This window comes from Oryzias melastigma, linkage group LG21, assembly GCF_002922805.2.
Source record: "Oryzias melastigma strain HK-1 linkage group LG21, ASM292280v2, whole genome shotgun sequence".
Classification (NCBI taxonomy): domain Eukaryota; kingdom Metazoa; phylum Chordata; class Actinopteri; order Beloniformes; family Adrianichthyidae; genus Oryzias; species Oryzias melastigma.
The window spans coordinates 2,811,397-2,825,559 of record NC_050532.1 but is presented as its reverse complement, the minus strand read 5'-3'; the positions used below and the strand labels follow the sequence as shown (position 1 = coordinate 2,825,559).

The window sequence follows — 14,163 nt, the reverse complement described above, 5'->3', positions numbered from 1 at the left end:
CGCATTTTGGTGCCCTGAAACCATCGGGGACTAATAAACCAAATTTGTGTAAACAGTTGGCTCTGGTGTTGTCTTTTGGTTAAATGAAACATAATGGATATTAATAAAAAAATAAAATAAAAGAGCACCGACACATGTGCGCTAATCCAGAGATTGAGATTGCTCAAAGTAAGATTAAGGGTCTATAAACAAGGAGAAATTTGTCCTGGCATTCGACAACTGGAGATATTCGATTATTTTCTAATTTGTTGAAAACAAAGGCAAATATTTAGTTGATTGTTGTGCTAAAGAACTTGATAAATTTAAGGAATGAATCTCCTTTCTCATTTTCTTCTCTTCTAATTGTACATCCTCACTTGCAATCTTCCTCTTGAACAATCTTCCCAGCATTGTTCTTTTTTTCAAGGACTTTTACTAATAAAATGTATTTATTTGCTGCATGTTTCACTTTCACAATTGCATCATTGTTTTATCTTAAACTATCGTTCAAAATTATGTTCAGAAACTATATGAATCCTTCGTTTTTTTATCCCGTTATAAACTAACAGACAAATGAACCAACAAACGAACCAGCCTCCAATTTGCATAGAAATATGCCTACTTGACTGTGAATGACTAGAGCGTCCCTGGAGAACAAATCAAACGTACCCCAGTTTAGGGAAGTGACAGAATTAGCGGTTAACGTTAGAGGGACGTAAATCTCATTCTGTAGCGATTAAAATTACACAATTCTTAAGCCCAAGATATCAAAATCTAGGACTTTTTAAATGCTTTTTAAGGCCGTATTTTAAAATGTTCAAATTCAAGAGCTTTTAAGACTTGTTAAGACCCTGTGGGAACTCTGCTATGAAGCATGTCTTTGGACTGAAGGAGAAAGTCTGAGTTCCTGAAAAAAACACATATTTACAGAAGGAGGGCATGGAAACTCCATACAGAAAGACCCAACCTGGGATTTGAACCTTCTCACTGTGAGTCAAGAGTGCAAAACACTACACCACCGTTCAATTTCAGTGTCTCCCAAAGTCAACTATTCTGACAGCCACATGATAAAAACCCAATTCCAAAGCTGGCTACTACAAACACGTCCTTCTGTGAATAACATGTACATTCATTGAAAGGTTCCAGGCTGTTATGGAATAGTCAATGAATTCCCCTGATCCCTCACAGGACAGCACATCAAATGCAACAGGTATTCCATGTCCCTGTAAAGTTTTTCAGGAGGAATATTTTTGGAAACAAGCGCTAACTTAACCAGCTTAACAACTGGATACAAAAATGATTTATGACCTTGGGCTGGAGTGGAAGGAGTGTTGAGGTTAATGAGTCCAGACTGAAGCAGGAGGTCACAATCAATTATTTTTGGGGCTGAACTTGACAGAAAATGCACTCGGCAAATATTTGTAAAGGAAATGTCTTAGTTTTCTAAAATAATATACATATTTTTTATATTTAGTTAAAATGATTTTTGTTGCATTGCCTTCTGGGACCAATTCTAACGGTTCTAATGGTCTAAAATAAAATTGTGTTCATACTTTTACAAGGAAAAAAAGGGAGAAGTAAATAAAAATACAGACAGGATCTTGTTCTTTTTAGCAGTCCGCAAAATGTGAAAAAACAAAATGAAATGGCGTAAAAAATGTGTGATTTTCTGAGTAACTGCAGCCCCAAGGTATTTATATAAGCTCAAATACAGAAGTAGAATTTTTTTTCACCTTCTAGTCCAATGGCAATCAGTTCATGAACCAAATGAAACGGATGAAAGGCTGATGTGTGGATGTGTTTCAGGTTATGCGTTTGGCCTCTTAAATATGGATGCTTCGCTTTTTTGCACCACATGCAACTCTACTTTAGAAAAAAAAACACTTTACGTTGAGCCCCAAAGCACCAAAAACCCCACGAGGATGTAGCTGCATAGATTTAGTGTGATTTCATGTGAAGTGTTTGCAAATTTGACTGCAGGCAGGCAAAGCCCTGATGTCAACTCCTTCAGGACCGCTGGCATGAGCTGGAGCACAGTGCAGGAGCCAGACTTAACAAACAAGTTCTCTTTCAACATTCATTCGGTATCTCACTATGGGACACGCCCCCTATGCGCTGTCCCCAGAAGCTTTTTTCACATTACGCCAGTCCTGACTGGCCGTCAGGAAGTGACGTCCACTCTAGGAGGAGGGACTTCCTTCTAGTATATAAGTGGGACGTCATCTTCCTCTCCTCAGTCTAACACCTCTTCTCGCTCCCAGAAGCACGGTCTCAGAGGGCTCTTGTAGCAGGACTAGCTTAACTGTTCGCAGAGCGAGCTAACCACTCGGTCGCCGAACGCTAGCCGAAGTTGCATTTGCTCTTTGGGCCAAGTAGTAGCTGGCCTGTCACCAAACAGCAGCTGCTGTAGCTAGCCACCATACTAGCTACTCGAAGCTTCCGCTTTTTATCGGAGCTAAAAAAGAGAAATGGAGCCTAAACCTGTCCTCACCACGGACACAGTCAGGCCGCCATCGAGAGCGTGCACGTGTGGGAATAAAATAGCCGGAGCAGACACCCACTCTGCTTGTGCTTCGTGTCTGGGGCTGCAACACGCCCAGGATGCGTTAGCATCTCCGGTCACATGTGAGCACTGCGCACGGCTCTCCACCAAAACCCGCAAACGGCGGCTCTCGCGCCAAGTGAGCCTGTCAGCGGTAGACCCGATGATGGGGGTAGCCATTCCCCCGCCGCCGGAGTTAACCGACTGCGCCCGCGGAAATTCATCCCCCATGGATGCCAGCTGGGGCGACCAGCTTGACGCTGCCGCCCCGCTGAGCGACCATGAGGAGCCTTACGAGGCCGCACCTCCGGAGCAGCATGACGCCGCTGGCGCCGAGTCTGACTCCGAAGATGAGTCCATCAGCCTCGGATCCGAAGAGGACGAGGAGGACTGCGGACCTTTTATCTTTCCCGCGGCTGCGAAGCCGACGGGACTGACAGGCACACGCAGCGGATCTCCAAACCCGACTGCTACGGTGGACCTGCATGACGTCTGCAGGAGAGCAGCTGCAAAGCTGGGCGTGGAGTGGCCTGAAACCCCCACCGAGACCCCCGTGTCTCGCTACGAGGGAAAACGGCTCCCGAAAGCCAAATCTCCTGGTCGACAGCTGTTGCCGGTCTTCCCAGAGTGCCTGGAGGAGGCGACCCGGTCGTGGAGCAATCCACTCACCGCCAAGAACCCCACCTTCGGGAACTCGGCGCTTGACTGGGCTGGCATGGAGGAAAATGGCTTCGCCCACATTCCTCCAGTGGAACCTCTGCTGGCGTCCCACCTGCACCCGACGCAGAAACCCAGCATGACGTCCGCGAGCCCCGCCTTACCCTCAAAATCTGATGGGTTCCAGTCTACGCTGACCGACAAAGGCTACAGGGCGGTAGCCTCGTCAGTAAAGGCCCTGAACGCATCATCTCTGCTCCTCGCTTATCAGGCGGAAATTCAGGAGCAGATGTCAGCCTCTCCGACCTCAGACCTGTGGGACGAACTGTGCGTGGTGACGGACCTCTGCCTGCGCCTACACAGATCCGCTGTCCAAGCCGCCGGACGGGCTATGGCCCTCATGGTGACTCAGGAGAGGGCGAGATGGCTGAACCTCTCGAGTCTGTCTCAGAAGGAGAAGACTCATCTCCTCGACGTTCCCGTGGACCCTAAAGGTTTATTTGGACCAGCGGTGGCCACGATGCAGAAACGGTGCGAGGAAAAGAAGAGAGAAGGCGAGGCCCTCCAGCTCTGCCTGCCCAGGAAGGCGCTCCCTCTCTCAGCTGCACCGCGTCAGACCTTCGCTCAGGCTGTGGCTCGACCGGCTTTTCGCATCCCCAGGCGTCAGCCCCAACCACAGTCGGACGACCGCGGTCACGGCAAACCCACGGAGCTGAAAGGCGCGTGGAACAAGAAGCCGTTTGCTCCCAAGGTGTCACCGGGAAACCAGCCGGCCCCGTCAAGCACCGGGAACTCCAAGAAAAAGAGACGTGCCACCTGAGACACTCTCTACCGGGAGGAGGAGCGGGCTCGGCCAGACACCTGCCCTCACCCTCCCACACAACGTTCTGTTCTGTTCAACGTTCAAGCCCTCCAAAAGGCGTGCAGAGGATGCGCTGGCGCTCCCAGCACACAGCCAGTTGAAAAGGAGGAAGACCGGACCAGCAGAGAGCTCAGTGGAGCCACAGCTGCGTTCAGTAAATGCTCACAAGAGCACAAGCACACACCAGTGCAAATATGTTCTGTTATTAAACAAAATGTGTTCAATAAAAACTGTCCCATGCGCATGTCTCAGCTCAATGCACAACGCGCGCACACGCGGGCAGGAAAACACAAAAAGGGGAACAGAACGGTACGAGCCTGCGCAGCTGCACATGAGGCTGCGGGGGGGAACTCCCCCCGCGCCACTGCAGCCCAGGTGTCTTGGAACGAGCAGTGCACGACCCGTGCACGCGCACTCCGCACTGCTCGCTCATTTTCCAAAGCCGCCACATCTCGGGCCGCTGTCAGCGAATGCACGAGCATGGCGAGACTGTGGGGCTTCCAGCTGGGTAATGAAAACTGTAACCAGAGGTTACAGGCTTCAGTTTGCATTCACACCCCCCCGTTTCAACGGCATTCTGCACTCGCAGGCTCACGGGGAGAGAGCGCGCATCTTACAAGCCGAGATCGCGGCGCTCATGAACAAAAATGCAATCCAGCCCGTTCCGCCAGCGCAGAGCGCGGACGGATTTTATTCCCGGTACTTTCTGGTTCCGAAACGGGACGGAGGTCTCCGCCCAATTCTAGATCTGCGTGCTCTGAACAAATACTTAAGACAGTACACGTTCAGAATGCTGACTCACGCAGCTCTGATGCGATTCGTGCGTCAAGGGGACTGGTTCATCTCCATAGATCTGAAAGACGCGTACTTTCACATCCCTATTTATCCCCCGCACAGAAAGTATCTACGATTTGCCTTTCAGGGGAAGACATACGAATATGTGGTTCTCCCGTTTGGCCTCTCTTTAAGCCCCCGGGTGTTCGTCAAATGTACGGAAGCGGCAATCGCGCCTCTGAGAGAGAGAGGGATGCGACTGGCAACGTACATAGACGACTGGCTTCTTGCAGCGCAATCTCCCAGAGATCTTTCTGCGCACGCAGAGCTGCTTACGTCACACTTGATCGCATTGGGTTTCACTATAAACTGGGACAAGAGCGTCTTGATTCCAGCCCAAACGATCACCTTCATCGGGCTTTCTCTGGACTCAAAAGAGTTCAGAGCGCGACTCTCCGCGGACAGACTGAGAGCCTTTCGGGCTTGTCTGGCGCTGTTCCGAAGGGGGGCGTGTCTCCGGTTCAGGCAGTGCCTCAGACTGCTGGGTCTGATGGCGTCTGCATTAATAGTGGTCCCGTTAGGTCGTCTATACATGCGACCGTTTCAGCGGTGGGTGGCGTCGCTCAACCTGAGCCCCGCTCGCCACGCCCACCGCAGAGTTCATATAACGGTAACGTGTGCTGTCACCCTCCATCCATGGAGGAGCGCGCACTTCCTAACCAGGGGCGTTACCATGGGAACCATCCAAACACGGAAAATTGTGACCACGGATGCTTCGTTGACAGGCTGGGGAGCCACACACGAAGGCATGACAGTGAACGGTTCATGGAGCTCTCACATGCAGTCAGTTCACATAAACTGCCTGGAGCTCCTGGCCGTGTCTCTGGCACTGAAACATTTCCTGCCCCGCTTGAGGGGGGAGCATGTTCTGGTCAGAACCGACAATACCACTGTAGTGGCATATATCAACAAGCAGGGGGGGCTGCGCTCACGTCGTCTGCACACGTTGGCACACAGACTGATAGTATGGAGCAGCTCTCACCTGCTGTCATTGAGAGCCATCCACGTTCCGGGCATTATGAACCGCGCAGCGGATCTACTGTCCAGGGGCAACCCTCGCTACAGGGAATGGAAGCTCCACAGCGATGTGGTGGCTCAGATATGGACCATCTACGGTCGAGCAGAGATCGACCTTTTTGCATCAGCGGAGAATGCGCAGTGTCCCAAGTTTTACTCCCTGACCGATCAGGGCCTTCCTCTGGGACTGGACGCATTAGCGCACGAATGGCCGAAGGCCCTGCTGTATGCGTTTCCTCCACTGGAGTTGATACCCCCCACCCTGGCCAGGGTACGAGGTGGGCACCATTCTCTCATCCTGATAGCTCCACGCTGGCCTGGGAAACCCTGGCTAGCCGAGATTTTTCAGCTGATGGACAGGGAACCATGGCCACTTCCCCTCCGCAGAGACCTGCTGTCGCAGGCGCGCGGGGAAATCTTCCATCCTCATCCAGGTCATATGGCACTATGGGCCTGGCCTGTGAGAGGTTAAACCTGACCGCCACGGGTCTCCCACAAAACGTTGTGGAAACGATTCAAAACGCCAGAGCTTCCTCTACACGTTGGCGTATGATGGAAAATGGCGTGCGTTTGAGGACTGGTGCGCTAAAAGCACTGTGGTGGCTTATCAGAGTTCTGTGGCTGACATTCTGTCATTTCTGCAGAACCTGTTGGACAAGGGTCTAGCTTTCTCCACCATTAAGGTGTACTTAGCTGCTATATCGGCCTGCCATGTCGGTTTTGGAAACAGAACGGCGGGCCAGCATCCGCTCGTGGTACAGTTCATGAGGGGAGCGCGCCGACTTAGGCCGGTGTCCAGGAGCCTGGTCGCTCCTTGGGATTTATCCTTGGTGCTCGATGTGTTGACACGTTCACCTTTTGAGCCTCTGCAGCAGGTCGAGCTTAAGGTGCTCTCCTTAAAAACGGCTTTGCTGATTGCACTGGTTTCTGCAAAACGTGTGAGCGATATTCATGCGTTGTCAGTTAACCCGTCATGCATGCAATTTTCCAGGGGGGATTCAAGGGTTCTGTTGAAACCTAATCCTGCCTTTTTACCCAAGGTTTTTGATTCGGCTGTGTCAAGCCGCCCTCTTGAGCTATCAGCCTTCTACCCACCGCCTTTTGCCTCTGTTGAGCAAGAGCGGCTTCATGCACTCTGCCCGGTCCGAGCTCTGCGCATTTATACGGAAATGACCTCTGACTTCAGAAAGTCAGAACAGCTGTTTGTGTCATGGGCTCCACCGCACAAGGGTAGACCTCTCACTAAGCAACGTTTGTCACGTTGGATTGTGGAGGCTATTGTCATGGCTTATAATGTCAGGGGATTGGAACCCCCTGCTTATCTGCGGGCTCACTCCACACGTGGAATGGCCTCTTCTTGGGCACTATTTCAAGGGATCTCGGTAGGTGACATATGTGAAGCTGCCAGCTGGGCTTCACCCCACACCTTCACCAGATTCTATAAACTGGATGTGACTACACCAACTCTGTCTCACGCAGTGTTAGGTGTGGCTTCTGCGCCAGTTTGAAAAGACCGTGTACTTCTTAGTCTTCAAGTAAGCCTGTCTGGCAATCCGGGAGTCTCTATATCCCATAGTGAGATACCGAATGAATGTTGAAAGAGAACGTTAGGTTAAGAAATTAACCCTGGTTCTCTGAAACATGAGTGAGGTATCTCACCAGACAACCCTTCTTGCCTGGAGCGAGAAGAGGTGAGCTTTCTTAGACTGAGGAGAGGAAGATGACGTCCCACTTATATACTAGAAGGAAGTCCCTCCTCCTAGAGTGGACGTCACTTCCTGACGGCCAGTCAGGACTGGCGTAATGTGAAAAAAGCTTCTGGGGACAGCGCATAGGGGGCGTGTCCCATAGTGAGATACCTCACTCATGTTTCAGAGAACCAGGGTTAATTTCTTAACCTAACGTTCTCGACTTCATGAATCTTTTAGTAAATGGGCTAAATCTTCCCAGCAGCCTTTCAAGAGAAGCACAATGACAAAGCTGCAGGACTTCTGTTTTTTAATAATCTCAAAGACTAATGAAAGCCTTAGTCACATGCACTCGTACAGGGGTTTGGGGGTTTTCTGCGCTCCTAGAGGGTTGTAGTGAGGAAGAGCACATGTGTGTTTTTCAGTTTCCTAGAGACTCATGCGAACACCTCCATCATGAAAATGGAACGTCCCATTGTCATGCGACTTGTAAATGTATCGTTAATTTAGAGGTGTGCTCATTGTAGGAAGTCAAATGTATTATTCTTAATGATTTCTTTCGCAGAATTGTTAAAAGTTCTAGGTTCGACTCAGAAGAATGACCCCAGACTTCCAAACAATATGAAAAATATGGTAAAAATCAAGGAGAAATACAGAATATGCATAGCTTTGTAATTCAACAAATATTTAGCTTTGTTAAAAACTGCAAGATTTTTACTTTTTTTTTGTTTTATATAAATAATATGTTGCTTCCATTTTAAATTCTCATCAACAATAATCCCCAGAAATCGAAATTCATGAACTCTTTCTATGTCTACACCATTCCATTTCAAATTAAAATTTGAAATAAATTTTTTGTTACTAAACAACATAAACTTTGTTTTTTTTTAAATTGAGAGAGAGTTTGTTTCTATTAAACCATTCCTCAAGTAAAATCATTTCTTGCTCGATAACAGAAACTAATGTATCCAAATTTTTCCCAGAACAAAAAAAATTGGTGTCATCAGCAAACAAAACAAATTGCAGTATTTTGGACACATCACAAAGATCATTTATGTATAAAATAAAAAATGTTGGTCCCATTACTGAGCCTTGTGGAATACCACAATGAATAGTTAATATTTCAATTGAAAGTGAATAGACTCACCTAAACGTGACGACACTGAAAAGGTTTAGAAAAAATAAACTGTTTCGAAGCAGATAAGATTAATGTTGGCCAATGCAGCCCTGCAGGAAACAAGAGTTGCACAAGAGAACAGAACAAAAATGACATTCACTAAGTGTGTGGAGAAGATTTAACCAGGCTTACTTCCTGGAAGTTATTAAAAAAAAGTTGTTTGGTTTTTTTTCCCAGCAGCTGCTCTCAGAGCACCTGAGCAACATCACGTATGTAAGAATTCTGTTCTGTCACAGCTTGGTCAACAAAAAAGAATTCTATTCAAGCTAGAAAATCAACTGGAAAAATGTGTCATTTCAAATTAGCTTCATCCTCAACTTCATATGGGATTAAACTAATGAGGTATTGTATGTAAGATATGCTTTGTGTCCACTGACTGGGACTCCTCAATACATTTATAGACTTAAACATTTGGTTCTGTCCATGTTCTATTGAGCTATATGCTTAAAACTTTGCACCTGTTATTGCTCTTATTGTTTGATCCCGTCACTTTCCTTCGTCCATGCATAGACATTCTGACAACGGAAAACCACAGGACCAGACCATCGTAACCAAGCAACAGCAACAGTTGCCAAAGACTTTCCCGTTGACAGCATCTCGACATGGGAACATGACACAACCAATCACCAGTAGAAAGGACAAGTGCAACATTTTAAACACATCTAGTCAACAATAGAACAGCGAAAGGTCCACAAACATCACTAAGCAATTGTCAAAGAAGCATGGACGTGCGTAGGATGCTGGGTGCTGGTTGGTAATACACTGATGAAATAGACATATAAAACTTTAGACAGCAGCAGTAAGAACAATAGGAAATAGATACAAACTAAAAGTGATTTCTCCAAAGAAGCATCAGTCACAACCTGTCATTTTGTTAAGACTCCAGGACAATCAGAGAAATTTCAGGAGTGTAGCATTAATGAAAAAAAAGTGAATTCAATGAATCAATGGTTTTAGGAGTATTTTTATTAAGTCTGAGGAAAACTACTTTCTGATTCTAGAGGTTGCACTGACAAGAGCCTGTCGACTGCAGAGACCATGGCTGAATCCAAATTCATTCCCCACCCCTACAACCGCTCCTCCCTATTGCTCCAACTGTAGGGGCATTTGGAGCTGAATCACTGAACTTTAAACGTATTTGTGAAGACACTATTTTTCCATAACTCTCCACCTGGAGGGCTAAATGTTGGGGTAGGAAGAAGCCGTAGGGGTAAAGGATGAATTCAGATACAGTCTACATCTGTGAACCAAAAAACTAATAAGAATTCTTTTTCGTCCAATGTCAACTATAATGGGGGTTCACCATGACCCCTACCTCTACTTCTTTATTTAAAAGTGACCAGAGACACCCCTACATCTGCAAACATGGAGTGCAAGGGACAAGGCCTAGAATTGTAGACACAACACTGAATCATCTATCAGTTTTGACACCCTCTGTGTTTAAATTATTCATGGGTCAAATAAAAGTGGGTTAACAAACACAGACTCTTCTCACCAAGTAGAAAAAATAGGACTTAGGATCTGAACAGAGAGGAAAAAGTGTGTCAGTCACTCATCCGGCAAGTTGTCCCACTTAAATAATGAGAGGTCTGTAATGTTCGTCATAGATACAGTTCGACTGCGTGAGTCAAGATGTAAAAAAAAAAAGAAGAAAAATCCCACTGTTTAATTTTTAAACAATATATTTGTTTAATGGTGCAGAAAAAAGGATTTATTTCCTACAAACAAACAAGAACTGTGTTCCTCACAGACCTGTTACGTTTTCTTTAAAAAGCTCTTTTATCCTCAACTGGTTACCTGTATAAAAGACACCTGTCTACAACCGTAAACAGTCAGACTTCATTCTCTCCACTATGACCAAAACCAAAGAGCTGTCGAAGGACACGAGGGACGAGATGGTTCTCCTACAATAAACAGGCAGCTTGAACTAGAAGCTTGAAGAGCAACAGAGGAGGACCTAGTCAATGACTTGAAGAGATCACAGTAACAAAAGGTTATAGTAGTGATACTTATGGCATGATGGACTCAAATCCTGCAGAGCTACAAATAGAATGCAAACTATCACTCTAAGACAACCTGAGTGACTTGGCATGCAGCAACTTGGGAAATGAAGGCTAAAAAAACCCTTCCTCGTCTACTACATGGAACAATGGGCCAAAAAGAAGACCTGCAGAAAACCTTCTACCTCTGTCATTAACAACTACGTTTGAATTACAAAGTATTGAGGTGAACTCTGTAAAACAGCACCTAAGACAAGATTCAAACTTGTAGCTATAAACTAAACAAACTAAATGTGCTATTGTCAGTGGAAGAAAATACATCTTCAAAGTAAACTGTCGGTGAAGATTTTCAAAATAAAGCTATCAAGCTATCAAAAGAGACTGAAGTTCAGTTTGCTGAAATTATTTCTGAAAAACTTAAATATATAAAATATAAATACAGCAGATTAGAATATGAATATAAAAAGATGAATTTAATAATATTAGGAAACTCATGTGATCAATTTCCTCTAAAGATGAAAGATAGTTTATGAAACATGTCTAATGGAAACACTGTTGTCGGTTTAGATTAAAAGATTGTGGGTGATTATTAGTTGTTGTGGTCAGTTTTACTCAGTTGTTGTTGTGTCTTTGTTTACCATCTTCTTGATACCTATCTACTGTAACTTTTGTCAACTAAACTTGAGAATGGAAAAACTGTGGAGAAGATTTTCAGGATTTGTTGTAAAATGATCCAAAGCAAATGTGATGTTTATGTTTTGCTTACTGCTGACCAGGGGCCCGTTCCAAGAAGCAGGTTCAACAAATTTAGAGTTCAAACCTGAACTTAGAGTCACTGGACTCTAAATTCTCAAACTCAGGGTTTTCGGTTTCAGAACAGCTGAAAATGTTTGATTCAATCAACTTGAAGTTGTCAGAACCAGAATCAGGTGTGAGCGTCGCGACTATTAAAAGCCCCGATCAATGGAGCAAAGACAGCATGATTCACCATGGCAACGGGAACAAACAGCTGAGTTACGTACTTCCGGCAGCAGAAATTGATAAGTTCCTTCAAGCAAATGCGACTATAGGAGCGCATTTTCTGCAAGAAAAGCAACACAGCTGCAGCGGTAGAACAGAAAGAGAAAATATCTGCAGTTATTTGAATCATTTCTAATAATGAATAAATAATGTCAGGAAGGTTATTTTGTCTCTTGTTGAGTAAGGAATGGTTTTTGATCCGTTACTAATTTAACCAGTAATCTCTGTAATTGCATGAATGACCAGTTTTGGTAAACCCCCCACCTACACACACGGATATCACTGCACGCTAAAAAGAAACTGTAGCTGCATATGTTGAAAAAGTATTTATTTAATTTTAATTCTCAAGACTTAAAAAATATTCGCCGAATTCTTTTTTTTTTAAGCGCAAAAACACTTTCCGAAGCCGGGAATCGAACTCGCAAACTCTGCATAGAGAGGCAGCGTTGCTGACAACCGAGCTAATGTTTGACGCTAGTGCCAGATGGTAGATGAGTTCAAATGCTTTCCCGGTGTTTGACATTCAATAATTTCTATTGTTAAGGGTTTAAAATAAGGAAAAGAAAACTGTATTTTTTAATAGCGAGTCCCTGGAAAAACTCACTATTTATAATATCGCTGAAATAAAAATGAATTGGGAAACTGCAGTCAGTCGACTCGTGTCCTCCAAATCCTCTACCGACGTAAATAACATTTCCTCTGGATTAATCAGCCTCCTCTCTACATGATCCTCTATGAATGAACATGTCATTTTGGTTTCTGAGTGGTGAAAACGTGACGTCTCTAATGTGAATGTTCTCTAAATTTTAACGAGGAACTCATATTTGAACATCTTTCACTTTAAAAAGGGGCGGAGACCACAGAGAACTCTAAGTTTCCTGAAGAAAACCTGCTACCGACCAGGTTTCATTCACAGACTCAGTTACCATAGTGATTGATTCTGAGTTCAGCTTAACCTGCTTCTTGGAACGGGCTTGGTTTCACCCACTTTCACGGGTTTGAGTTATCCCTCTTTCTGGAACCGAAAACTCAGAGTTTTGGTGAATTTGGAGTTCACGAACTCAGAGTTCCAACAAAACCTGCTTCTTGGAACGGGCCTCTGGAAGTTGACAGAATAAACAAAACTGTATTTAAAGTGGCAAATACCATGTGTTTCTTTCTAAATATTTGTGTTTTTATCCGTTATGTTGATTCAGATCTTCTGTCTCAAATAATGGTTATTAAATACATATTAATTTAATTTTTATTCATCCAATAAAAAGAAATGCATATAGCAACTATTCAAACAGTTAAATTAAATAGTAAGAATTGTGTTTCCATCTGTGAAACGTTGATCTTGATTTGTGAATCTAATCAGATCATCACCGAAGTGACAATCCACAACCCTGATATTGAAAGTTTAAAATGTTTGGGTATTTTAAGAAAAATATAAATACATTTTAGGTCGACTCACAACATTCACCGTAAAATAAATAATCCTACAACATAAATGTCCATAATGAGAGTCTTCCTCTTTTCTCTACTTGCACAGCATATGTGACCTACATTCTGGTGTTGTTGATGTAAGATGCGGGTGCAGCTCTACAGTCAGTTTTCAGAGCAATACTGTACCCACACAGTGCAGAATCAAGAGTGCATTCACGGGTGTTTCATCTGCCTGCAAGAGCAAACGTGGGTTCTACTACGCTCAACCCACCTCTTGTTTTGTGTAGGGCGATGTAGCTTCTATTGTGATCTTCTTGAGCCTTTCAGACTGAACTATATCCATATATATGATCATTTATTATCTTTGGCACAGTAAAGAAGGAATTATTTATGAAATATGTTATTTTTGTGAGCTCTTTTCCTACCCTGAATTAAAATGGCTCTATCCTTAATGCGCCGCCCATTTCATTTGTCTGTATTTCACCCACAAAAACAATAAACATCTGAACTTTTGCAAAGACAGATGTGCATATAAAATGAAAGTGTTAGGTCGATCACAAATGGGTGTGTGTTAGTCTGGGGGCGGGGCTGACAGTGTAGACTCCTCCAGGAAGGGGCTGTTCCCCACCTTGTGATGTCACAGTGTGAGGACGCGGTCGTTTTAATGGATTGGGGAGAGGTTGGTGCTCAGACCAGAGGGTTATAGAGGAATACTCAGATTCCTGACTGGATTAAAATACTACTTTGGGTTTATTTTTAATACACCTAAAAAGCTTGAAAAGGTTGGTTTTTCATGATGACAGTCATTTAAATTCAGCAGCAGATGAGGGGGAAATTCAGCAATAATGCATGACAGTTGGCAAAGGTAGAACCACCCACAAAAGACAGACAGGCATGTTAGGTTCAATAGCAACGTGCAGGGGCTTGCACAATAATCTACTCTACTGCAGCTTCCCAACTCC

The 14,163-nt window shown here is 44.8% G+C and overlaps 2 protein-coding genes across 2 annotated transcripts in view; one reads left to right on the top strand and one right to left on the bottom strand.

Annotated features, from left to right (window-relative positions):
* Positions 1 to 14,163, bottom strand: part of st6gal2a (ST6 beta-galactosamide alpha-2,6-sialyltranferase 2a) — a 61,965-nt gene that overhangs the window by 35,210 nt on the left and 12,592 nt on the right. The window lies entirely within an intron of this gene.
* LOC112154824 lies at positions 2,448 to 7,793 on the top strand. The gene is made up of 2 exons (XM_024286005.2): positions 2,448 to 3,897; positions 3,962 to 7,793. The coding sequence occupies exons 1-2, from the start codon at positions 2,448 to 2,450 to the stop codon at positions 6,361 to 6,363; spliced, it is 3,852 nt and encodes a 1,283-aa protein (XP_024141773.2). The 3' UTR covers positions 6,364 to 7,793.